Below are 25,473 nucleotides of genomic sequence, written 5' to 3'. Positions count from 1 at the left end.
GCACATGCCAGCAAATTTTGAAGTAGGTTTTTTAGTGCTAAAAATGGGTAGTTGAAAAAAATTCAAGAGCTTAAAAGTGACACGTTGATATTGTACAGTGTAAATTAACAGCTTAGTGCACCAGAAATCCTGAGAAATGTCCAAGACCCTTGTCAGAGTAAGGGAGAACCAAGAATTGGCTACAATATGCAGTATAATTTCAAAAGATTGGTGGAAAAAGAATCAAAATTGTCTTTATTCTTCCCTTGTAGCTCAAACGCGACAGGCCCGTAATCCACACCCCCCCCCGGAATGAGGTGATACATACATGTGGTTTATGTACGACATGGGCCTATGTGTACATATGTACATGTACATGTATGCTGTGTGGGAGTATATTGCACAGCATTTCATCCAAGCCATGAGGGTATAACCGGTGCTAGTACCTCTTTCCCATAGTTTTCAGACCTCGTCACAAAATCTTGGTTTCTTATAGGATTACATTTGCCACATTTGTGAGAAGGCTTTTAATTTTCAATGTGATACCACAATATGATAGTTTTCAATGGCAAACTTTAGGGGGAAGTGTACAGAATAGTGGAAGTTGTTGAATCAAATAAGATTTTGTATATGTTCTCATGCTTTAAAAGATTCCAATAGGAGAAACAGCCTCTCCGAACTTCAAACACTGGCAAAAGTTTGTGTGGACAAATTACAAATTGTGGAAAACACATATAATGCCAACTTGAACATGGGTATTTATCAAATCAACTGTTCACAGCAAAGTACAAAATGACCTGCCCAGCTGTTGGGAGGCCTCTGTGGCAGATTAAATCAACTATGATTGGATCATTTCTGTCAGAGACATCAAAGGCAAATATAAATTGAGGCAAGCCCTTAACAATGTATACATGTATAATACAGTGAATACTATCATTCCCCCATCCTCGACTTGAAGTTACTACTGCCACAAAATTATTAGCATAATTTATACTACATAATTAGATCTTACCCATGTAATATTCAAAGTTAACTTATCCAATTTTGGTAAGAAATCAAAACGATGATTAAAAGAGTTGTTATACACATGTAGAACTACTAGACTGCGGTAGGATCACTGGTTTTCTTCTTGTGTAAAGAGGGATTTCACATTAGCGTCATCTGCGCGTATATGCATCGAAACCGAAGCTCTCTGTGTTGAACTTTGTCGCGCGCCCCCGGAGTCGACGCAGTACATGCAGTGTCCGGTTCGTAAGTGTGACGCCACTTCAGTTTAAACCACGCCCACTGCACATGCAGACACACGACCATCACAGGTATGTTAGTTTGCGGTAAATTGCCGTTATTTTTTCTTTTGATTTTACGTGTCGAGTCATCCTGAAAGACTCTTCCACCAAAATTTGCAGCCTGAAAAGTCTGAATTGAGCAAACCTTTATGTATTTTGTGTCTGACTCCTTACTTTCAATCGTCTGATTGTATAAAGAATTGAAGCTGACACATACAGCCTCGTTTTCAAACGCAGAAGTGCGCAGATCCACGCTAAAAGCGTCGTATTGGGATCCCTCTATTGTCTGCTCTAGCTTATGGTTCCAAGTCCAACAAACCACAAGGAAATGGCCTAAAGTATGTTTGGCTGTGGTGCACAAAAAAAAAGGCAAAACTGATAAATAAATTTCATTTTAAGAGCATGGGATTGCACAATGTTGAAAGGTCAGCATTCCATTTGGAAAAAAACACATAAAAAACCTTCAAAATTGCACAGCCAATTCCCTGGTACGTGTTTTGGCATTCAATTTCCGTGAATTGGCAGACATTTGTGAGATTCGTGCAATGCTATTCGTTACGCATGAAATCATCTGATTTTTTTTTCTCCGTGACTAGTTTATGCAATATATTTCATGAAAGGAAACATTTGGTTCACGGGTAGAGATCTCCATAAAACTAATGATTGATCAATGTTAATTTGCTAATTTGCTAATTCGTATTTTGTTTCTGTTTCAATTGTTATGAAAAGAATGAACAGCAAAGTAAAATATCTAAAAGGATAAGTAAAATTGAATGAAACATGAGAGCTAAATTATTGCTTTAAAAACGTGACAAAAAGAAAATAAGCCATTGTTTACCAGAAGACGAAAAATCTTACATGCACATTTGCAGAGATACATGTGTGTTTCTTGTGTGTAAAAAATAATGCATTACAAATCAGTAAACTGCATCTTAAGGATTTTTCTTCCAGCGTCCATGATGAAGGTCCAAGGAGAGTTTCATTTCTTCATTTTGATTAAACATGCAATCAGTATTGGAGCAAATGTACTGTATTCTTGATGTGTACTTTGAGAAATATTAAACTATACATTCAAGTCAATATGTGGGACACACTTCTAGCGCGTTTTCTATTTGTAATCTCCCTTTCCTTTCTATACGCATTTTAATTTGTATCTTAATTTACTGTATACTGCTCTTACTTTGAAGTTTTCAATTTGAAGGCTCAAACTGCAAAGACGATTTCCCTAGACGAATATGAAAGTAAAATTCGGGAGGAATTTCTCATTTCATTCACCCAGCATGAATTTGAATGACACTTATGCACTGTTCAATTGAACAAAATTGGTTCTTAACTGAATTAGGAGCAACCGGCTGAAAAAAGTACCTTTCATATAACACATAAAAAGAAATATCTGTACACAATATCCATACATCAAGCATCCGGAAATTCAGACGTACATCTGTGTACAAATAAGGTGAGCAAGAAAACCCTATCTCTTGCAAAAAATTATTTGAGAAAAACACTCTTGAAATGCTTTTTGAACACGTCAGACGATATTTGAAGATTTTCACAGAAAAGGTGACATGCTACATGTAAGTAGTAGGTTTGTGGTAGCACCATGTGAAAACTTTTTTCTTGTGTATGTATGGTTCTAAATTTAAGAACTGACAGGAACTCAACATCTTGAAAAGTATGCATGCCTGTCATCAGGGGACTGCAGTCAGGACAGCAGTCTCATGCTTACAAGGTGCTACCACAAACCTACTTAAATTGACCACTTCAATAACCAATAAAGTGTTGAAACAACGTGGTAACTGTTGAAAATAGTCAACTTTTAGGACTGTTGAACATTTTATAGTTAGTAAAAATGTTTAACATGAAAGAAAAGAGCCATGGCTGATGCTTCGCGTACCATACATGTACATGTGCTTCTTCACAAGCTGGGACACTGTCTGGTTACAACAGCAACATACGAAGAAAACCAGCTGAGTCTAAAGTTAAATATAGTACACTCAGACTAAGCTATTTTCCACCTGATACAAACTGACACATGCCTTCAGCAGCTGCTTCAGTGTCCTGTCCCCTCGCTGGAACTCCTTCCAGAATTTGATCAACTGGTAGTTCTTGTGGGTCATGCTGTGATGTCGCTTCAGGTTCCTCTTGGATGTGGGCTTCAGATTGCTACCAGTAGTGACCACCTTGGACTCATTGAACAGATGCATGATCAGCATACTTAGAGGCAACTTGCCCTTCTTCATTCTGCTGTTCAGTTGCAGCTGCCAGACCTCAAGTTCATTATTAATCCGCCAAGGCTCTAAGTAGACACTCCAAACTGTTGGAGACCACATGCAAGTTGGCCCCTCGATCCATGTGGCCTTTAGGTAGTTCAGGAGCTGATGCAATGTTGTGGTGTTAGCCTTGTTGTGGAGTTCATTGACCATCCTTGGTATGAACTCCGCTGGGAGGAAAGCCAGAGCAACCAACTTCTGGAGAAGCCGGAATACCTTCCTGGGCTCACGCACATAGCTGTCACTCCTCTGAATCTCAAATTCCTTTATCTTTTTCCTGATGGCTTGGGACCAGTGGGCGGAACTCCCTGAACATCGAACACCTGGAAAGATGTCACTGATGGCTCTCCACAGGGCTGGCTCATAGGGTACAACACACTCTTCCATGGAACATTTTCCAGGGAGACGTTCTTTGATAGAACTGAACACTGCTTTGTAGTCTTTCTTTTTCTGGCTCGACATCAGCACGAAGGCCAAGGGTATAGGTCTAGTCCCTGTGTCATCTGTTATAAAGGAATGAACTGACATCAGCTCCTTGAGAGGTGCCTTCACAACTTTGCGATTGATGTCAATATACCACCGTGTCATCTGACTCAGGAGCTGGAGCAGCTCTGGAGAGGCCAAGAGGATATGGGATTTCTCCTTACAGTTGACGACTTTCTGTAGAAAGGCAACAGGTATGGAGGCAGTGTGTATATTATCAACACCCTGGGATAGCTTATGTCGCAGTCGGTTGGCAGTGCGGGCCAGGTTATTGGGCTTTGGTAAACCAGGGCTGGGCGTGTAGTAACCCACTGTCTCCAACATGGCCTCACCAACAATGCTGCTCGTTGGGTTATCGGGTTTCTGGCAAACTTTGGCCTTGACCTGTGCCACTAAACGTGCAGCCACTTCACAGTTGGGCTTACTGGGATGGATGTGATTGAACTTCCCTCTCTTAAAATTCTCTTTGGTCTGCATGACTGAGGCCCGACACAGAAGATTTTTGTTTCGAATGCTGCATCGCCAGTAGCTGGTGAAGCAAGTCTTATTCTTGAGTGTGTATGTATACCCAGCATTATCAATCAATTTGGCCTGCCGTCTCTGAGAGGAGCCATCTATGACTGTATATTCTGCCTCTGGCAATCTCTCTTCTTGAAATTCCTCCCCTTCAGTTTCAGTGTGGTTGACCTCGCACCCCACACCAGGCCCCAGATTACCCTCCAGAGGCACTTCTACATGTTCAGCATTTTCCTGAAGGAACACTTCATACGGCATGGGATTTGCTCCAGCATTAATCCCAGATTGTGACCTCTCTGGCGAGTTGCTCGAGATGTTGTGATTTTTATCCAGATCTTCCAAATGCTGCTCTTTTGCAACACTGCCCACGTTGGCATCCTCTTCCATGTCGTCTGTATCTGTCTGGGCGACAGTGACCTGTGACCCCAAGTACACCGGCCCTGCCGTTATCTCAGGAACCTCCTGCTGAAACAAAAGGTAACAACAGGATTCATCTTTATACACGTAATTACACTGAGGCTAACCATCCCACTTGCAGCTTGAAGCTCAATTATAAAATAATGCAGCTCTGTACTGTGGTAGATGTAATGCAGGTAATGCTACCGGAGACAGTTGTCCAGTCATCCCTGTAAACGTATTTACAAGGGATCTGACCACAGAGCACAGCCGGATATTGGAAATGCAGAGATGCCAACTTGTACGATTTAGGCGTAATTTTTACGATTTGTTTAGTCTGTTTATGACTGTATGATCCAGACTAAGATTTTTAGGATTTCCAACTTGAAGGCACAAAACCTTACAGTTATGTACAAACTCTATGTAAGCTAGCACGGAGCCGGCCTCGTAATGCGCACATCAGAAATGTGTCGCTGGCATCCCGCAATTGGTGCATACAGACTGCATGAGTAGCAGCAGAAACCAGTGTCGTTAAATCGTCCGTTAGCCCCAATGAATGCTAAAATAAACGGGGGCGAATAGGCACAATTGCTCTTCAAATGCAATGTGACTGTATCCATGCATCACACATGAACATGTGCCGATATCGTACACACGTGTGTCGAACATCATGATCGTGTTAAAGGTTGACCGGAGTGGAGGACTGTCAAGGATTTGATTCTTGGATATTTGGTGAGCAACTAAACTTGTTTTGCCTAAAGGTAACAAAAGAGCACAAGTTCAAGGACGAATACACCACAAAAATGGGCCTTTGTTGCAAAGTCTTGTCGTGGAGAAGCTCACCTGTTTTGCAACGCATGTAAGTGTGACATTATTGCCCACGCTGGATCTTACGACACCGTGAAGCACATTAGTTAGGCCAAGAAAATGTAGCTCTGCTTCCAATTAAATTGGGTCGGTAGGTAAGGGTTTTTTGACAATTTTTTGTGCTGATTGAATAGGACAAAAGTTGCCAAAAATTGCCCCAAAGGTAATTACAATAAAAAATGTAATCAACAACAACACACTTGCACAATGCTAGTCAGGTAAATCCAAGTGTTTTGACGTGAAAAGAAGTTGTTGACAGGTGTTTGTTTTCAAAGAAAAGACAACAGGATTTTTTTTTTTATTTCGAATTTGCCGATGAAATTTTTCGGGTCGCGCTGAAAAATTAGGGACGGTCGAGAAACCGCAACTGAAAGTGCAATAGGATTACACTTTTTCATTTTTAAAAGTTGGCATCTCTGAAAGTGTTGTTGTTCACAGAGCAAAGAAATCTCAGAGAAACACCCTTGAACCCAGGAAAAAATCAACAAGTTTACTCAGGAATCCAACCCTGGCGTGCCTGCGCTGGACATGTGTGCTTTATGCACTAGCAACCTGTTTCCATAACTACATGTACATAGCCAACTGTTTCCCCTCATAACCAAACCTGTGTCAGTTCTGTATTTTTAAGGGCATCTTCCGTTGTAACAGTACATGCTCATCCAATGTTAACTTTGCACATTTTATGATTCATTGACCAATTTTATGTGGTGACAAGTCAACATGTATGAACATAAGTTCAAGCGCATATGTGATGTGCATGAGTGTGGTACCAACAGTGATCAGGGTGATGACATCTCCTTGAATTAGTCTATAAAAGAAACAAACGCTGAAGGTACATTTGTACACAAGGCTAATATCCATGTTGACAACAAACATAATCAAATTTCCTGTGAATTTTCCAAATCCTTTAAAAGTCCATCCCCTTGCAGGAAGCAAATGAAATACATGTGTTCAAGCTGCACCCAGTTGTACACGTACATGTATGTGAAGCACAGGGAATGGCTGAGCTCTGCTTCCTGGATGTTGTAAATTTCTCAAAAACCTCTTCAGTTGGCTTTTCAAGCTGTTACATGTATTCTGAGCGGGGAGCTTACATGTAACTCCAAATCCAAATCCAAATATCCATGTACCAGAAAAAATTTGTAAGAATGAAATTTCACTCTAGAAAAATTGAAAAACTGCAGCTACACAGAAGCCTAAGCAAGTACATATATTTGACATCAGAATGGAACACAAAAAATGTCCATGATCAGATTCATTTTAAACTTTTAATCATTATTCTGCATACAGCAGAATTTATTACAGGGGTCCCTAGTTCAGGCCTCCAACATCTTGAGAAACCCATCAGGACACATTGGAGGATTTTACACAACTGCTGAAGGTTAAACTAGTTGTATGATCCCTTTGCAAGCTTTTAACCCCTTGATGACAGGAATTTCTTTCCGAAAAGCGACTCCATGAATTCCAGCCTCAGTTGGCCACGAAGGCCACCTGACAAACTGCAAATTCTCAGTTTGTGGCTCTGCGTGCTCTGCACGCTTTGACTTACATGGTGAAAAGGCTCACTGTTCGGTGGCATGCGGCTCTACTCACATGTTGCCTCTTTTCAAAGTGGGGACTATTGTGAAGCTGGTGATTATGATGCAAATTCGGTCTTTTCATTTCTCGGCTACACACAAAGGCCAATCACCATATACACAAGAGCCAGGGCCTGCCTTCTTTCACCATGTTCGCTCGAGCATGGGCCGAGAATAATAGCTGAAAAGCGGGCTGAGGATCTAAATTTTTACGGCAGCTCTTGCCGCGTCCCGGCGCGAAGGGGTTAATGCAACCATTTATTCAGCAATGTACAATGTATGTGAACATACCATAGTATTTTGTTCTTGCATTGCTGCAGCATCTTCAGTCAGACAAATTTCTTCCATTTCAATGGGCGAATCCTGCTGGAAAAGAAAATGGACAGACACTCAATTACACAAGAGACCAACGCTGACAAGTTGTACTACATGTATGAAGCATCAGCACATTGCACAAGCTGATTCTGTACTCCAACTTCACATGCACAAAACAAGTGTAACAGTGAAATCCAAATAATATTTTATATCTATTTAGTCAGGAATCATGTTTTACCCCGTATATATACATACATGTATATCTTTACGAATATGTGTATGTTTAAGTTAGACCAGGTGTCTTTTAATGTTTTTATGTAAGTGCTTTTATTCACTTCTTTCTTCACATTGATGAACTGTATACAAGTACAGTGTCCTGTACATACCAACACTAGGAAATTACCTGTACCGCTACATGTACTCCCTTTATGTGTTAATTAGGTTTAAATGTAAATTTGAAAGAAATAGGCTTGGGTGTGGGGATGTGGAGGTGTAAGGTGAATGAGTTTAGAGACGCTGGTATACATGTACATGTATGTATGCTAACAGATTGAAGATGCTGAGATATTGGGGAAAACCAATGCAGCCGTCTCAAATAACTCTGTATGTGAGAACATACACGTACTGTATACTACCCTCTGTTGCCATGAATTCTCAGTGCTTCAGAGCAGTTCAGGCTCAGATGATTTTGCACTATAAACCGGTTTGCCACTACAAGCAATTTCAACTACATCTGTTTCAGGGAAATTTTGTACTTCAACCATATCAACTTTGCTAAGAGGGAAACGGGCATGGACTCAAGTCATTTTATTACGAGTCCACATGGTTGTGCCATTTTATTTAAATTTTGAAACTGAATGAACCATTTTATTGACATTCTGTTATTGAGGATAATTTTGCTTAAAAGTAATAAACTGTACTGTCGAGATTTAGAACTAGAGCTTACATTGTATCTGTCTGTTGCAGACAGAATAGTTTTTGCATTCTTTTGTAAATTGGATATTTGAGCAACTAATGTACTGCACAAACCAAACCTTATGGTGTAACGATTTCATCATGTACTTATACAGGTAGATCCAAGTCTTGAACCAAATCAGACGTACTGTAGGAGCTATAGGGCTTGAAAGATTATACACCTATATCACATGACATGTCACCTGATGATATCATCATCACGTCAGGTCAATTTGCATCAATAACCTTTCCCTTTCTTGTTACATGTATATATATGCAAAATTTCACACCCATGGGACATGCACTTCCGCAGATATCACGCTTTGAAGTGTACACCTTTGATGTCACGTGACATGTCACATGGTAATGTCAGCATCACATCAGGTCAATGTTCATCTAAAACCCTCCCCTTTTAAGATATCTGCAATGTTTGAACCCAATCGGACATGTACTTCACGAGATATAGTGCTTTGAAGAGTGCACCTTTTAATGTCAGGCTATTGACAGATGCAGTGTACTGTATCTTGAAAGAGGAGGGCTATGGATGAATATTGACCTGATGTTATGATGATGTCAACATGTGACAAGTCATATGACATTACAGGTACACTCTTTAAAGCACTGTATCTTGTGACATACGTGTCCCATTGTGTACCAATGTTGTAGTTATCAAAGACCATCACAAGACCTTTCACAAGACCATTCACAAGACCAGTCAGAAGTACATGTAACAAGGTGAATAATGACAAAGGAATGGGTTTTTTTGGAGTAAAGACTAAAGGGGTTCAAATAACTTTACAAACCACAAATGTGTTCTTGGGATGGGCCTTTTCCTTTGATGACTTCTTCTTCCCGACAAATTCAGCTGCCCCAATCTGGCCTGGATGGATGTGACTACAATTTCCCATTCTGAACTTGTTGCCCATCTGAATGAGTGTGGCTTTGCAGTAGATGCTCTTGTTGCGTGTGCTGCACTGCCACAGTGTGGAGTTTTTGTGGGTTTTCCGGACTGTGTAGGTGTAGCCAGTATGGATGTCAATCAGCTTGTGTTTCTTCCTCTGGGTGGCTGTGATCTTGAACCGCCGTCCTCCCTTATATGCACCCCCATCAGCCTGCTTAGAGGAACAGTCCTTTCCTGATCCAGTGAATTTCTGGATGTCCTGCAGTGCAGCCAGTAAGGAACTATCAACAGATGATGCTTGCATTTTGAGGTCCTACTGGTCCTTGTCTGGCATACAGGTCTTTGAGCTGTAATCCATGTGGAATTCAAGTCAGAAAATAAATGCAGGTTATCAGTCTTTCTGGTTTAAAAATTGAGAGAGGAGTTTTTGCTGCACAGGATATACAGTACACGTACCTTGAACTGCAACAACTGGGCTGCATTTATAAACCCACAACATACATGTAAAGTCAGGGTTAATACAGATTTGTTGGGTTTTTTTAATTTAAAAAAAAAATCAGATTTTTGTATTCACATCAAATTTTTTTGATCCACTTTAAATTGATGTTTGTGGGGGTTGTTGTCCAGAAGGCAATTGTACTGAAGTTCAAGGCATGAAACATCCCTGCTGACTGCTGAGGCTAAGTTTCTCATATATTGAACTGTTTATTTCTAATCAAACAACTACGTTTGCTAATAACTGTACCCTGAGATACACACAAAGTCTTGGTATGTTAAACTGTTTATGCAACTTTCAATGATAAGACGAGATGATTATAGAATCAGTCTTTTTGATTCTTCAGCTGGGATAAAACTCTTGTACTTGCTAACACATGTGTGGTACATGCCTTATGTAACATTTCAAGAGACTTTATAAATAAGTGCACATCTTTAGTTCATGACTTTCATGAACTTTGGCAATATTGCTATATATTTATTGAATAAGTACACATCTTAGGTGTTCCAATTTTCATGATATTAGGCAATACCCCTTTATCTACGTGTAGATGCATGAAAATGGAATGGCTACTCCATACATACATGTAGAGTCATGAAAACTGGCGAATGGTGTCCATGTATCAGCCAAATGTCGAAAACATTAATTTCAACACAAAATGGCCTGATTCTGGCTGAGTGTAAATTTGATGTTTTAAAGGCATCAGCATATTAAATTCAGCTATTTCTTCCTTTCAAATACCCAAAAGAATTAAAGATGTCTTTAACATGATATTTTAAAAGGATTGTTTCATATTTTGTAGCAATTTAAATCATGATTTAAATCAATGAATTTAATCAACTGATTTAAATCAAACAACCTTGAAGTAAATCCATAAAAAAATTGCCAGGCTACAAGCCACATGGAGTAGAGACTTGCAGTTCTGTTTGTCCCCAAAACTTCCTGACTATTAGAAGACACAACTCCCTTGGACATGCAGGAGCTACTGGAATGACCTTTGGCATTGAAACAAACTGCTAAGGGTACATAACAACAAGTCAACAGTGGTTTCACTTCCGTGTGACCTCAGCACCTGGATAAATTATTACCTGGATAAATTATTAATGCTATTACCCTGACTACTAACCTTGATTCTTTGTCCCTCATTTCAGTGTCCGTTGCCAGTCTTAAAAAGCCAACCTCATCCCCCCCCCAAAGAAGTCAAACAAAACTAAACAAAAAACTTGCATCGCTGCATCAATTCTGGAATTATGGTCTAACCAGAGACCAAGTATTTGGGGGGGGCCTAAAAGCGGGCGTGGCACCAGCGCCATAGCGAGAACAGTGTGGAATATTCTGAACTTTGACAACCCAAATTTGACACAATAAACTACTACTGGTTGCAAGGGAAAATTAGTGATGTCCGAATATCATGGAACTCTTACTGGGATATGAAAACATTCAAAAGTAGATGAGAAAATTAGGTCGATTATCAAGCTCCACACGGGTAACCATGGAGGAATAAGGGGGTTCATTAGCTTTAGCACCCTGTTCCTATTATAAGGGAATAAAGGTGATGTCCTCATTCATATCAGGAAGAAAAGAGAACAGGGCTTTTGGTTTTTGAGGGAACTGTTTGGTAAAATGGCAGCATACACAACTTCCCCGAAGGTAGCTGTGAACGACAAATAATCAAATCTACTCTGGTTCCTTGACCGGATGGAGATTTGTTTTGATGATGAATCCAAAAAGCTGAGTCAGCCGTCAGGTAACTGGACGAAAAACAAAATGGCATGATTCAACTGACTGGTTGTCTTTTGCCCAACTCAGGTTAGAAATTTGAAGTCTTCTTGCTTAAATATTGTCAAAATTACCTAAACTAGGCCTATCGGGATTGAGTAATGGTTCCTTCAGGTCAAAATGTTAGTTTGCAAAAGTGGAACAGGGTGCTAATGTTAAGGAACCCCGGAATAAGAATGGTGATGTTACGCCCCAACTATAGCATATGTCCCAACTATAGTTAGGTCAGTCCCAACTGTAGTGCTGCAGTTGGGCTGGCCCAACTAGTGTTGACCAATGTCTGTGGGAAGTGCCTAAACATTGTCCAAGTCAATGTGTCTCACACTTGACACAATTCATCAAAAATGTGGCACTTGGCCCTATGACCAATGACACGACATTTGTAAACAATATGACTTTGGTACATGCTGGGCATATCATGGACACAGGACCTCTCTGCTGTAGTTGGGCCGGCCCAACTGTAGCACTCTAGTTGGGACGGGCCCAACTATAGATGGGACTGATGCTATAGTTGGGGCGGAAGTGACATAGCTTACATGATGCATCATGAGTAGGCCTACATCATGACTAAAAATGGTGAAAAGCAAACTCAAATTTCCGCTCTACGCAGCCGATCCACGCCACATAACATGTGGCTTGGGTCGGCTGCGTAAAAAGAAAATTTGAGTACATGGAACTCTTACCTGAGGCCTCCTTATTTTCTGAACATCAAGTCTATTTTACATGCACTATACGTAGGCCTTCTCAGTCTGCAGTCTGTAGCAAATATTTGTATACTGCGCGCCGCTAGCGCTAGTGCCATGCAATCTTTGCAGAGAGGGCCGTTTTCTAAGCTCGACTTAGGCTCCAACTCAGGCTTCAACTGATTTTTACTTCCTGACGTTGAGGTTGTAAGCGAAATAGTAAGTCTGATAGTGCCACAAAACATCAATTAAGATGCAAAAGGCCAAAGATTACAGTACCTTTATTTAAGTTAAACGCTTCAGGCCCACAATCAGGGATTGGTTTACTACACGAAGTCTGGTAGGGAGACAAATTGAGTATTGGAAAACGACCTTAGTGTTCCAGGTGCGGCCTGGCCGGCCGGCCGCGCGCGTCGCGTTTTGAAGAGCGCCCTCGATAGTTCACCTGTCAACATGGCACCAGTCACGCCAGGGATCGACTTGTGAAGGCTGAAAATGCATGAAAATTGAAGATAAGGTGGGTTTATTTATTTATTTATTTATTATTTCTCAAGTAGCTAACAAAGGAAACCAATAAAAATCACATATTGAGAACAAAAATATGGACATATTAGGCTATTTGTGTACTGTAGGCCTAGGCCTACCGATAATCTGAAGACTTATCGTCAGTGATCGTGGCGCGGGCCGTAGGCTAGCCGGCACTAGTGTGGCCTGGCACGGACTCCCACTCCTGAGAGTGAGAGTCCGTGGCCCGGCACATTAGTGGGGCTACCTGTAGGCCTACCATGCCTACTCAAAAAGTCAAATAGAAATAGGCCTACTAGCATGACTAGGCCTACATGTAGGTGTAAGTACCATTATTAAACCATGTTTGCCATTGGTAACAAAAATTTTATGATAACCCTTTGGCCACTTTGAAATTCTGTAGTTACGGTAATGAATCTGCGCAAGCCAATGACATGGCTTATCTAATTTATTCATTGACTGTGGCCGTATTTGGCCCTGTATGTTCACACGGATATGGATCTTGATCGATGAGGGTATGCAAGTTTTGGCATCCATAAACCAATGACGGATCAGTGATCGTTATCTAGACTCCTGTGAAAAAACACAGCCTTTGTTTCACACGGATCTGGATCCTGATCACTGATCAGGGTGATCCCTCTTTGGTGTACAGCCTGGTTTACGGACACCAACATGACCAAGGCCCGTGCCAGTTTGTTTCATGCAGATCGCGATCAGTGATCGGACCTTGGTTTACTGACCATGCTGACACCAGAGCTGTTGTCTTGGAAACATAGCGTGAACCATCTCTGGTATCACTGATCACAATCAAAATCCATGTGAAACAAACAGGCCCCAATGGTAGGGAGATTTTCAAAAAAAAATTAAATTTCACTGGATGAGGTTAAAAATGGTCATTTAATTTGATACCTCATTTGTGCAAATTTGTTCCAGGAAACTCACGATTCAGCAGGTTACATGTCACATTATTTGTTAGTTTCATTGAACTTAATTGTGACCCGTGCATGTACAACTTGACAAGTACATGTACTGTATAGGCCTATACAGGGCCAAATTTCACAAAGTTGTTTACCATAAAGCAAGTTTTTGTGCTTACTATAGCAGAAAAAATGATAATTTATTTTTGATATACAGGTACATGTAGCATCTTACATTATAAAAATTTCAAAATGCTTTACAAGAGAATTGTAAACACGCAATAAGAATCAAATATCAATTAATTAATATATACATTAGATAATACATCTGTACCTTACAAAATTAATATAACTGAAATAAGTCAATTCAACATCACAATCCCATTTATTTCCATATTCATGTAATTATCAATTTCAAATGTCTAATTAATTAATTTATGTAAAATATTAAGAATAATATCTCCTAAAAGGAAATGTCTGAAGTTGCCTCTTAAACCTCCCATAATCACCGGTGCATCTCAAATGTACTGGGAGTTTGTTCCACATCCTTGGCGCATAGACAGGCGAACCTTAGGATAACAAAACTTTTTTTCCTTTATAGTTTTTGGTGCAAATCTATTTAAAGCTGATAAATTCTGATAAATCGTTACAATCTCCACTCACATACCCAAGTATAGGTTTGTGAGATAATTATTTTGGGGCACAGAGTTCCTTGTGCACTTTGAAACAAAATCTGAAATTCCATTGTAACTTTGAAGTTGACATGTACATGTGTATACACAAGATTTAAGAAAAAGGAAAGGCAGAAATTGAAATATCTTTGGTTTGACAACCTCCAGGTTCCAAAGGTGTATGTACATCTAAAACAGAAATTCATATTAACATCAGTTTTTCATTGTTAAAACATGGTACCCCAAAAGGCTCAAAATGACCACCCAAATCCATGATTTTTACCACTAAGCATCCAAACTTTCACAGTTTTGTTATGGCTATTTGCATATCTGTCTGTATTCCGAAACAATATGTCAACAAAGCCAGTATGCAAACAGCCTGAATGCACAATCGGTAAGTAAGCATTTCATTTTTACTCTGCACCAAAAAACACAAATGCATGCTCATAAGCACTGCACATGAATATTGCCATGATATTTTTAAATCAGATTTCATTAGGACCCAATGCACACGACAGCTGCTGCTCCAGAGCTGTCAGTGCACTCATCACTGACTTAAACAAGGGAACAACTTTGTAATTCAGTTCAACTTATTCATCGAAAGACAGCTATCGAAAGGCATGCGTACGAAATCGGATGACCTTGCTCGAATGTTAGGGTAACATTCATTTTAAAATAATCAGCTATAGATGTACATTGTAACTATGGATGTAAATAAACATGTGCCATCACTGGCATTTGCATACATTGTATTTTACCATTTCAGAATACATACAGTACATGTAATTTGATATTCATTCTGCCCAATTTCAAATGTTCTACAAGCACACTTTGATTCAACATGTCTTCGCCCAGGACAGCGTCAAATTTTCTCCCCGCAGAGAATGAAAAGCTAGCGCCGTAGTCTTTTTTTTTTGAGCAGCCCCAAGTTCAATTTCTGCACAGTCAAACGGTCATCAGTGAAGCACTTCTTTTTTTGTTTTTTATGTTTCCTTAATCAAGGTGGCAAATCTTGACAGTCATGCAGCCACTGGGTAAGGCTGATCTGGGCGTGTCTACATTCTATGCTGCAGCTCACCCACATGACCAGTGTGGGGCAGATGGACTTCCCCTTACCCCTAACTCCATTAAGATCCTGGGCCGTCTTCAGAGGTTGAAGGCACTCAGCCATCCTAGGCTCTGCCAGTATGTGGACGTTGTCAGGGGAAAGCATGGTGAGATCAAGCTTGGTCATTACTTAACCTCAATCTCTTAGGTCTTTTGCTTACAGCCTTGCTAAATCCATCATTTTTCGCCACTCAATGTTACAAGATCTACTGGTCCACTACAGTCCTCCTGCTCAGTGGCCTCAGACTCTATGGTTACCAAGTACCATAGGATACAACAGTGACACCGTTTAAAGGACTAGCTCTGGTTGTCTCAACAGGATAGTTATTTACTGTAGCTGCAATAATCAAGCAGCAAAAAAACTACATGAGCTGCACTTTGCTAGGTCTGGAATGCAGTACATGTATGCCTGTTGCTTTTGTGCTACATGTACATGTGCATGTACCATATCTTGCTATCATGGACAAAAATTTGAACCCACGACCATCTGCTTTCTGGAGCAGTGTTTAACCACCAAGCTTGTTTGGGTCAGCTGACTAGTTTGATGGGTAAAATGGAACACCACACATGCAAACTGGCTGCTTCAGCTTTAAACTTACATGTGCATACAGTGCTCAAGGACAAACCCACCATACAGATTTATCTTCTTGAAACAAAAATTCTATCCCCACAGATCAAGTGATACAGGCGATTCACAGTTGTGCACCTCCAAGAGTTTGCAGCGCATTGGCCAAACACAATGCGCAAAATCTGTCAACCCTTTCCAAATGCACATTGGGTGGACAGATTTTGCGTATCGTGAATGGCCAATGCATTGCAAACTCTTGGAGGTGCACCATTGTGAATCGCCTGTATTGTTTAGTTATACCGGTACATGTATGTGGCCTACTTGAATCATCGATGGTAACCTACAGTGTACATGTATGCATAAAATATATCCTGGACACTAGATAAATTTATCAGGATTTGAATAACTGATTGAATATGGCCATTGTCTCCAATGCCACCTTGGGCTTCACCTTAAAACAAGTTCTTTTTCCCTCATGGAAGTGGTCAGTATTCTAACCTGTGTAGTGTATAGGACTTAGTAGCAAGTTTACAGTGGCAGTAGACTATGAATCCTGGATACCCGTAGAGTACCAATGTAAATACGGTATGTTAAGTGCACAGTTGTGTGTAGAAGGCATTGGTGCGAAGACCAGTGTGTGAACCAACATGTGTACATACCTACACTCCACTTGTTTTACGCTGCACTTCCTGGTTCAAATGACATCACACTTCAGTACTATGTAATGGGTAGTCTCACTTTGAAAACACTATCCTGTAAGTTGGACTTTTTGGTTAGTACATAAGATGTAGTTTGAATTGAATCAATGTTGCCTTGATTGGAGCATGACCCTCAGTACAACAAATGGGACTTTAGTCATCATTATCATCTTTACATCTAACCTTTTTCGCATCTGTTTCTAAATTTCAGAGAGAGTTATGGTTGTCTGTGAACATTACAGAAGCAATGTGCAGTTGGAAGCAGAGAAAGGAACTTTTAAAAAGTAAGCCACTGGTCTGTAATGGAAAAAAGTTAGTTCATCACTCTCAGTAGCAGTATACAACACGGAAGCCCAAGAGAGATATTGCTACCTGTAGACAGCTTTCATGTGTTATCTTGCGGTAAAGCATCTGTTTGTCATTGCTTAAGTGCAGCATCAAACAAATGCAAGTGCATCAACTTGGAATTCCTGTAAATAAACTCCTTCAAACAAATAAGTTTGAACTAAAATTTCATGTGCCCAAAAATATAAAAAAGGCCCATTACTTGTACAACTGAGTACTATTTGGCACAGTGGTGTTGACTTTTTCTTGTAATTTATTACCAAACAATCCTTCTGTTTTAACCTCATAGTAGCTCTCCACATTGTTAAATGCTCCTATTGATAGAAACTTGCTTCAAGGTTTAATATATTTGAGCAAAGACACTTGGAAGGTTCATATTTTACAATTTGATGACACAAATCAGAATTGGGCCTCCTGGTGGTCACAAATGGGTTTCCAGTCAGTTACAGTATCGGTATATATTTTGTCATGAAAATAACTTGTACCAGTTTTCACTTGGCAGGCATGTAAATAATATGTCCCCCAAAAATTCTCCACAGCTGGTCCAATGTAATACAGCTAATCTATGAGGTTCTCGAGGGACTTGCTTACTTGAACAGCCATGGTCTCGTTCACAGGGCCTTGTCACCAGCAAATCTTCTTCTGGACACAGAGGTAAACATCATGTGTTAATAATTACATGTACTTATATATAACGGGTTTGCCCTTACCCAACGTATCTTTATTGATAATTACATGTACTATTGTGCATACACAAGGCTGGTGCTCTACACTCTACCTTAGTTAAGAGAAGAGTGAACTACACTTCACAATTTAAGTGATTATAGAGAGAAATCACGAGTAGTACTTTTGTTGGTGTTACCACAGCTTATGCGGACTGTGCATGCTGAAGGAGCACAGTGGTGAGCATGTGTGCTACATGCATGTGTACATGCATGTGGATGTCACCCCAAACCATTACTTCTTTGAACCCACTCATACAGTGTATATAGAGATATTGGATCATTTGCAGTAATCTAAAAAGTAAATGAGGAAATCATTGTTAAAAGCTTAAGTGGTTTAAAGATGGCTATGGAACTAAACTCTCTGTGAAATTATTCTTCTCGGCAAGCTGTCATTTGAAGAAAACCGTGACAGAAGGTAATTTCCAAAGATTCATCTAATGATACAATTTTTGGAAAATTACCATGAGAAGTGCTGCAAACATTGACACAACACAAGTCTATGCATAGTTACTATAATTTGCCACTTTGATGCATGGCATTACGTAGTTGCATTCAAATGAATATGAGAATGTGTTCCAGATACTGAATTCAGGTGCAGTTCAAAACCCAACGCAGCAGACTTTGATCTGAAATCAACATTCTAGAATATTATTTTTCTCAAAAGGTACAGTATTCACTGAGCTGAAACATCATCAGGTTTCTGCCTAGGCACCCTTCTGTAGATTTAGAGTGATTTTGTTGCCTGAAAAAAACTTGATGCACAAATGACAAGTAATGGACAGTACCTTTAATACTTGTGCTCTGATTCATTATAAAGATCTGGATAGTGATTACACAAGTAGAACTTGACATTCCTGTAAATATCGATATAATTTGACACAGGATGTCTCAGACGGGCAGATGGCCCATTTCTAACAGGAAGGCAATAGTAGAATCAGTTCTCCAATCTGTTTAAACTCATTTGCAATTTTCTTTAGGGTCATGCCAAACTAGCCAATCATGGGCTATATTACATGACAGAGTACGCTGCCTGTGTCTCTTTCCCTATTGGGTAAGTTCATCATAGAATGATTTAGTCTGTTTTTGTCTTAAATAATCTCTGTTATCCGATGCCTTAGTTAGCCATAAGTCTGCAAGATACTTTTACCTGTTTCCAGCTTACAATTTCATGGAAAGCTAGAGTGCATGCAGCATTGTGTTAGAAATGGGCAAAAGTTGATACTAAATACTTGTGTCAACACTTGAACACTGATCATCGTTTTACTTCCTTTCCGTCATCTTCCTGTGAAAGTTCCAAGTCGTGGTGAGAATCAGCAGATATAATGTACATACTGCCAACTCCAGATACACAAACATCTTAGCTCAGACTGGTTAAAGAAAATCACTAATTGAGCCCCCAAACGTGATAAAAAAATGATATATTAGATCCATAAATTCTCAGAATTTGAATACACTGCTACTATTACACCATTGCATCTGTAGTACAACTGAATATATTTTTGCTTAGTCTAAACCAACTCAAAGCTCAAAATATCAGAAATCAAAGGTTCAAATTGGCATTATTTTATGAAATTGGGATTCCATGCTTGGTGTCATCAGGGAAACCTAGTTCATATTTGAAAACCTCATCATGCTCAAGAACCCTCTCACTGACCAAGAAGATTTTGGCTGGTAGGCGATATCTGAGTGCCCAGCTCCCATGTGAAGGCATGTGCATTTATGTATACATCCCCAGCAAGACATCATTGCTGCATGTCTGTTAGCCAGTTAACGTCAGATTTTCTGACCTGAAATTGCAATTGCACATGATCCAACCAAACATGACGCATTAATACGTCAACTGCGGATATGAAAAAAAAACTTAAAGGAGTGCACACTTCCTCCGTGGAGGAAATAAGGAAAATTGTGTGTGTTTTCACATCATGCAGCATCAAGTGGTCAAAACACTTTCTGTTACTCACTCTCAAAGGTCTTATTTTGGGATTCTTTTTGACTTTGCACCCATTCCCCTGTTTCTCAAGTCACCCTCGATACATGGCCCCAGAGGTCTTAGCCACAGGCCCAATTCAGCAAGATGAGTTTGGCTCAACCCCAATCCCATCTGGTCCCAAAGTGGATATCTGGTCGCTAGGCATCATCATCATGGAGATCTGTCTGGGCATGGAACTCTGGTCATCCTGTACCCTGCCACAACTTATCTCTAAGGTGCTGTTGCTAGGGAAACATAGCAATGGGATCCATTCCTTGGAGACCATCTTGAGAGAGCATGGAACACAGAACAAGTTCCAGGTGAGACAAGTTACAAATGAATGAATTTCTTTCATTATGTGAAAAAAATAAGTTTCTGCTTTAACCGGAACCCTTGTAGACACCTAGCTAACGGTCTTCCAACACCACACAATAGTTTTTAAAGTAAGAAGCCTGCAAACTGTAACAAGCTCTCTCACTGTCCTAGCCTGCCAAACACCTACAAGATCAAACAGAAGCATTATTGTGTAAAGACTAACCTCCAGTAGTTGTCAGAATTGATAATTGAGCTGCTTCTGTTGACTGTCTATTGCAACAAGTTTTCAAAATGTTTGTTGCACCTGGCAGGATTGAAGTAATGGGGTTTTCTTTCTCATTCTCTCTCAAACTTTACAGAGGTTGTCCCGTGACTGACTTTAATAGTGATAAAACGTTAAGAATACCTCTAAGCATCGTGTGAATGTACTACAAGTTGTACAGCTCCCAACTAACTCCAATTCATTGTGCCAAATAATGTATCTTTATCAAATGCAGGAGCTTCCTGACTCCTTACAGAGCTTTCTCAGGCAATGTTTAACAGTATCCCCTGATAAAAGGTGAGAAATAGCCAGATATCCTCTCTGTATGCAGGAAATAAATATGGATTCACTTCCAGGGTTTGTGTTTTTTAGCATTTTTTTAATTTCAGAATTGAATTTTTTACCCCGAAATTCCAGATTTGTAAGAGTATGAAAAACCTTAACCCACTACTGTTTATGTAACTAATGGAGTTGAGAAGGTTTTGGTCAGTTGTTCGGGTTGTGCTATTGTTTTAAACTCTACAAAAACGAAGTGCAAGATTTGTATAATATCTTATTAGCTATTTAAGGCCCTGAAAAGACACACTGTGTAACATGAATTGTCATTTCAAAACCCCCTTTTTCTGCTGAGGAGTTTTGGATTCTTCATTATCCATCAATCTCACCCTAAGACTCAATTCTATTGTAAATGCTGGTCTCCAAAACTGACATCCCTAGCTACATGTACAGCTACCGGTGTGTTTGTTATCAGGATGTGCCCGCATGTTTACAACTGGCAAAGACTTAGACCTGTGTTGCTCTGAATGAAAGATTTGTGAAATCATAAAGTTACCGTGTTTAATCTGTTGATACCCAATAGTACCCCATCTGCTGTCTATAGTAAAAAAAAAATTGTATCTTTAACTAAAATTGGAGGAAACCTTCAGCAACTGCAAAATTTGCAACCATTGTGTGGAGATTTTGGGTCCTTTTGCAGACCAAGTCCATCTGAACTCCTTGTCAGCGATATGTTCAAAGAGTATGATGCTTGTAAGCTGTACCCCAAGAGCAGTATGACCATGTTCCAGTACCCAGGCCTTAGGAGTGAGGATCTACAACTTGACAAGTACATAGAGACTGTCAGAGAAGGTAACACTTCATTCCACCCTCAACCCTGCTGTGAATGTAAAGTACATTTATGTGACTTCTTAACAGGCTGTGTGGTATAGACAGAATGGCTATGATTGTATGGCGTATTGGCTTCATGCACACATTGGTGCACAAGGACTTGCTGCAAGTTTCAGCTTGGAGCAGATAGTCCTAACCCCAGAGTCCTTTTCGTTTGTTAAGCAGGAGAGGAGGAAATGTTGTATTGGCCTGGACAAGTTCACCCAGTGTCTTCCTTACTCTCACTCTACCTACATGTATATCTTTTGTCTGTGTGTTCTCAGAACGACATACCTATTCATTACAAGCTTAAACAAATTCAAGTTGTGTGTACTTGGTGCCAATGTGTCTGAAACCATGAGTAGCCAAGCACCTTTTCTCATTTACAAAGTTTACTGGGACTGACAGTTTATCCCTATGTCATTTTTTTACTTAGCTGCTCTGCTTTCATTTGAAAATTTCAATCTGAAAATCCAGGGATGTGCCTGTGGGATTGCAATATTTTGAAAGATACGTATAGATGAATGGCATCCAATATTCCCTGTTGTTGGTATGTATTCCTTTGATACTCATAGGCAGAATTTTTTAGTCATCTCATGTTCCTCAATAGTCAGAAGATGTTACTATTTATGTCAGGTATTTGGCCTTCACTGACATCTAAAGATAATGTATACATGTACTCCAGGTTTGTGAACACAATTCACCAGCTCACATGGATGGTACTTGAAGCCATTGCCTCCTGTTTACAAGTAGGGTATAATGTCTTACCACTAAACCACAGAGTTTGTAGTGGGTTGACTGGCTGGTTAAACATACATGTATGCTGATGAAAGGCAAAATATTCAATATAAAAAATAAATATGTTACTTGCTTTGAGACAGGATGACAAGCCCATCACCTGCAATCGGACTCTTGAGGACTTGGCCACCTCATCAAGCATTCATTTTCCACATAAACTGGATACTACAATGAAGAAGTACATAGCTGTGCTTAGAGTTTGGCTTATAACTTTCCTGTCTGTGCTTGTGTGTCAAACCCCTCTATAGAATCCACTGAGGATCACCTTGAATTGAGGTCCCTAGCTGAGGTGTACTACCTGTGGGGTCTAGCAGGGGGTGACCTAGAAGCTGAACTCAGAAAGAAAGGCTTACTTCGAAGCAGCCCACCCATTTGTAACTTAGCAGAGTGAGCAAAATTTGTTCCAAGACTACTCAAGGATATTGTTATGTACATGTATTAATCCTAAAAAGATATGGGTATATATGGGACTCTTCTAAGATCTGGGCTGTCCAAGGCCTGATCTGTTTTGAATCTTGGCCTGCATGTAGAGACATCCGTTATGGGTGCACATGTGAAGTTTCAATTTAATCTGTCATTAGGTTTAATTGTTAAGGCTGTTTCTTACTTGGTTTGAAAGCTTACACAAACAAGATTTTTGTTTCATCAGATCAGATATTTGTGCCGGAAATTCTCAGAAGTTGAATGAATTTCAGTTTAAGCAAACTCTCCTGCACACATTGCATGATGTCAAATTAGCTTTGCTTTTGAATTCTTCTGGAGTATCAAGTACCCTTTATGGTAATTTATGGTTCATAGCTTCATGCATGTCAACCTATACGCATTGAGCTCATCAGTGGGTTAAGTTTCCATTTTTGGCTAACCCTGCCTCGGATAAGTAAATAGTATTGCCAATTTTTATGTAATTGGTGTCAAAATGATTGTAAAAACATTACTTGAAAAACTTCTGGAGGCTCGTTGTGGGAAAATTGCCTTGTGATGATGTTGGCAAAACGTTGGGGCAGATTCCATCCCCCAGCTCTTTTAATGTTCACAAAAGCTAAAGGTCATCACCAAGCACAACTGCCCCTTAATAAAGCTAAACTCTCCCCCTTAGTTTGTTGACTGAGTGCGGTGATGTTATTGGTCTGGAAAGAGACAGCAGCTCTCTCTATGACGACACAGTGGTCACACTGTCCATGACGCAGCTCAAGACACGAATGGAAAACATTGATGACACAGCCTTCTACCCTCTACTAGAAGATGAGTGAGTTCCCTCTCAATATGTGAAGGAGTTATGAGTAACCTTTCCTTGAGAGTTTTACCATGAAGGTTCCTAATCTCCCTAAAGCCCCACATTGTCAAGTAAACAGATTGCATGTTCTTCCTTTAAAATCCCAACCAGTACATGGAACCTCTTGTAATAATGAGCAGGTTGTCGTGTTCCAAGTCCTTCAGAACACTCTTGAGACAGATATTGGAGTTCGGAGGATTTCAACAGCATCATGTTACTGAGGTTGGGCAAATGGATTTTAGCAAATGTTCCTCTGATATTTTTTTGTTTGTGTCTTTAGAGGCCATTCAAAATTCTCAATGAATTTGAATTGAGATTTTTTTTTCGAAATGATGGGTGGGTGGATCAAGGTAAATAACTGACAATCAAAATTCACTTTTCATAATAAAAAAGAAAAAGAAATCAATATTTTGACTAGCATGAACTGTACACCACACCAGCATTCCGTAAGTGCAGTCTTTTAAAACAATTTTGAACAAAATCGAAATTTTAAAACATCAAAAATTTTGAATGGCCCCCTTGTATTCTTTTTGTGTCAATGGCACATGGTACCAATATGTACATGTATGATGCCTTAATGAGCTACCCTAAAGACATCTCAGCAATGGTCCGATTGAAACTTTCCTTGCTCTTACAAGGGAATTTAGTTTAAATTTTTCGTTTAGACCACAGTTCTACAGCTCTTTAGGTGTTGACATCTATTCGCATGTATCACGTAGTTGTCGTGTTTATTTGAGTATTTGCTATGCCTGATGCCACTGTTTGATGGCTGGATTCATTTACTTCCAATTTACTGATTAATTAAGGCTCAAGGAAACCACCTTTTTTGCCATCTCAGGAAGAACCCAGTGAACCTACCGACATCTCCAAGCACCAACGGATTGTCAGAGACAGCTACTCTCCCACTCATCATTAGAGAGAAAGACATAGAATACCAAGTAGGTGGACAGCTCACTGTAGTGCCCTGTGCCTGGTTCTGCTACCTGCAAATAAATACATAATTTCTTCTTGTTAAAGGCAAGCGTCATATCCTCGTATGCACAAGTACATGTATCCCTCAGCTTTGACAAAGGGAGGCAGTAAGCGTGTTGCCTGTGAGAGATGGTCGCTCGGTAAAAAAAAAACAGCTGCTTGGAAAAAGCTGCCTTTCTTGATTATGAAGCCCACACAGTGCACTTAAGAACAAGTGTGGGGTCGTTTTATAAATTTTGGGTCCAAAAGTGTGACTTTTTGGTGTCTGTGTCATACCCGCCCTGTGGAAGTTGACATGGAAATATCATTGAAATTGACCGTAAACTGCACTTATCTGATTGGCATGGATATTGCGTTAAAAATTAAAAACTGTTCCAAACTTGCAAAGTTCTTTTGTCAGATATGACAGGAACACAAAAAAATGGAACCCTAATTTATAGAATGACCCAGGGGGTATTTACACGTTGGTTGTGTCTTTGGTTTTGGAAGATAAGAAACCTGCACTTCAAGCCCAATCTATATAAGCTTGTGACTTTTTTTCCTCATTGGCTCCAGGACAACATCAAATATATAGTGCTTGTTAAGTTGTGACAAATAATAAACATTTGTGTCAGACTGTTGGCAACAATGTAAAGCCTACACATTAAAAATGAAAGGAAGGACCTCTTAGGCAGACATAA

At 39.9% G+C, this 25,473-nt stretch overlaps 3 protein-coding genes across 9 annotated transcripts in view; 2 read left to right on the top strand and 1 right to left on the bottom strand.

The window, feature by feature from the left end:
• Positions 1-714: 714 nt before the first annotated feature.
• LOC110975938 (uncharacterized) lies at positions 715-12,869 on the bottom strand. 6 transcript variants are annotated; one of them, XM_022228822.2, is made up of 4 exons: positions 12,782-12,869; positions 9,447-9,891; positions 7,666-7,740; positions 715-4,999 (listed from the first exon to the last, which is right to left on the bottom strand). In XM_022228822.2, exons 2-4 carry the CDS (start codon positions 9,846-9,848, stop codon positions 3,260-3,262), a joined length of 2,217 nt encoding a protein of 738 aa, XP_022084514.2. In that variant the 5' UTR covers positions 9,849-9,891; positions 12,782-12,869; the 3' UTR covers positions 715-3,259. The 6 variants fall into 6 exon arrangements, with proteins under 6 accessions (XP_022084514.2, XP_022084512.2, XP_022084516.2 ...); XM_022228820.2 differs by lacking the exon at positions 12,782-12,869 and adding an exon at positions 12,503-12,772; XM_022228824.2 differs by lacking the exon at positions 12,782-12,869 and adding an exon at positions 12,503-12,772 and having other exon boundaries at positions 715-4,996.
• A 30-nt stretch (positions 12,870-12,899) lies between these two features.
• LOC147800089 (TBC domain-containing protein kinase-like protein) lies at positions 12,900-24,837 on the top strand. Of its 2 annotated transcripts, none has more exons than XM_087131145.1 (11): positions 12,900-13,019; positions 15,618-15,829; positions 17,200-17,272; positions 17,873-17,987; positions 19,036-19,109; positions 20,080-20,347; positions 20,840-20,901; positions 21,581-21,732; positions 22,797-22,935; positions 23,645-23,794; positions 24,660-24,837. In XM_087131145.1, exons 2-11 carry the CDS (start codon positions 15,637-15,639, stop codon positions 24,820-24,822), a joined length of 1,389 nt encoding a protein of 462 aa, XP_086987271.1. In that variant the 5' UTR covers positions 12,900-13,019; positions 15,618-15,636; the 3' UTR covers positions 24,823-24,837. The 2 variants fall into 2 exon arrangements, with proteins under 2 accessions (XP_086987271.1, XP_086987275.1); XM_087131149.1 differs by lacking the exon at positions 12,900-13,019 and adding an exon at positions 13,201-13,349.
• tbck (TBC1 domain containing kinase) overlaps positions 12,963-25,473 on the top strand; it is a 195,990-nt gene continuing 183,479 nt past the window's right edge. Inside the window, exon 1 of the mRNA XM_087131076.1 lies at positions 12,963-12,986. The gene's annotated coding sequence lies outside the window, so the exon portion shown is untranslated. The remainder of the gene's footprint in view (positions 12,987-25,473) is intronic.

Source organism: Acanthaster planci, linkage group LG02 (genome assembly GCF_054643075.1).
Source record: "Acanthaster planci isolate LZ-2023a linkage group LG02, COTS_SCS, whole genome shotgun sequence".
Taxonomy (NCBI): Eukaryota; Metazoa; Echinodermata; class Asteroidea; order Valvatida; family Acanthasteridae; genus Acanthaster; species Acanthaster planci.
Note: the sequence above shows the minus strand (reverse complement) of the source record. Positions and strands in the feature narration are given on the sequence as shown.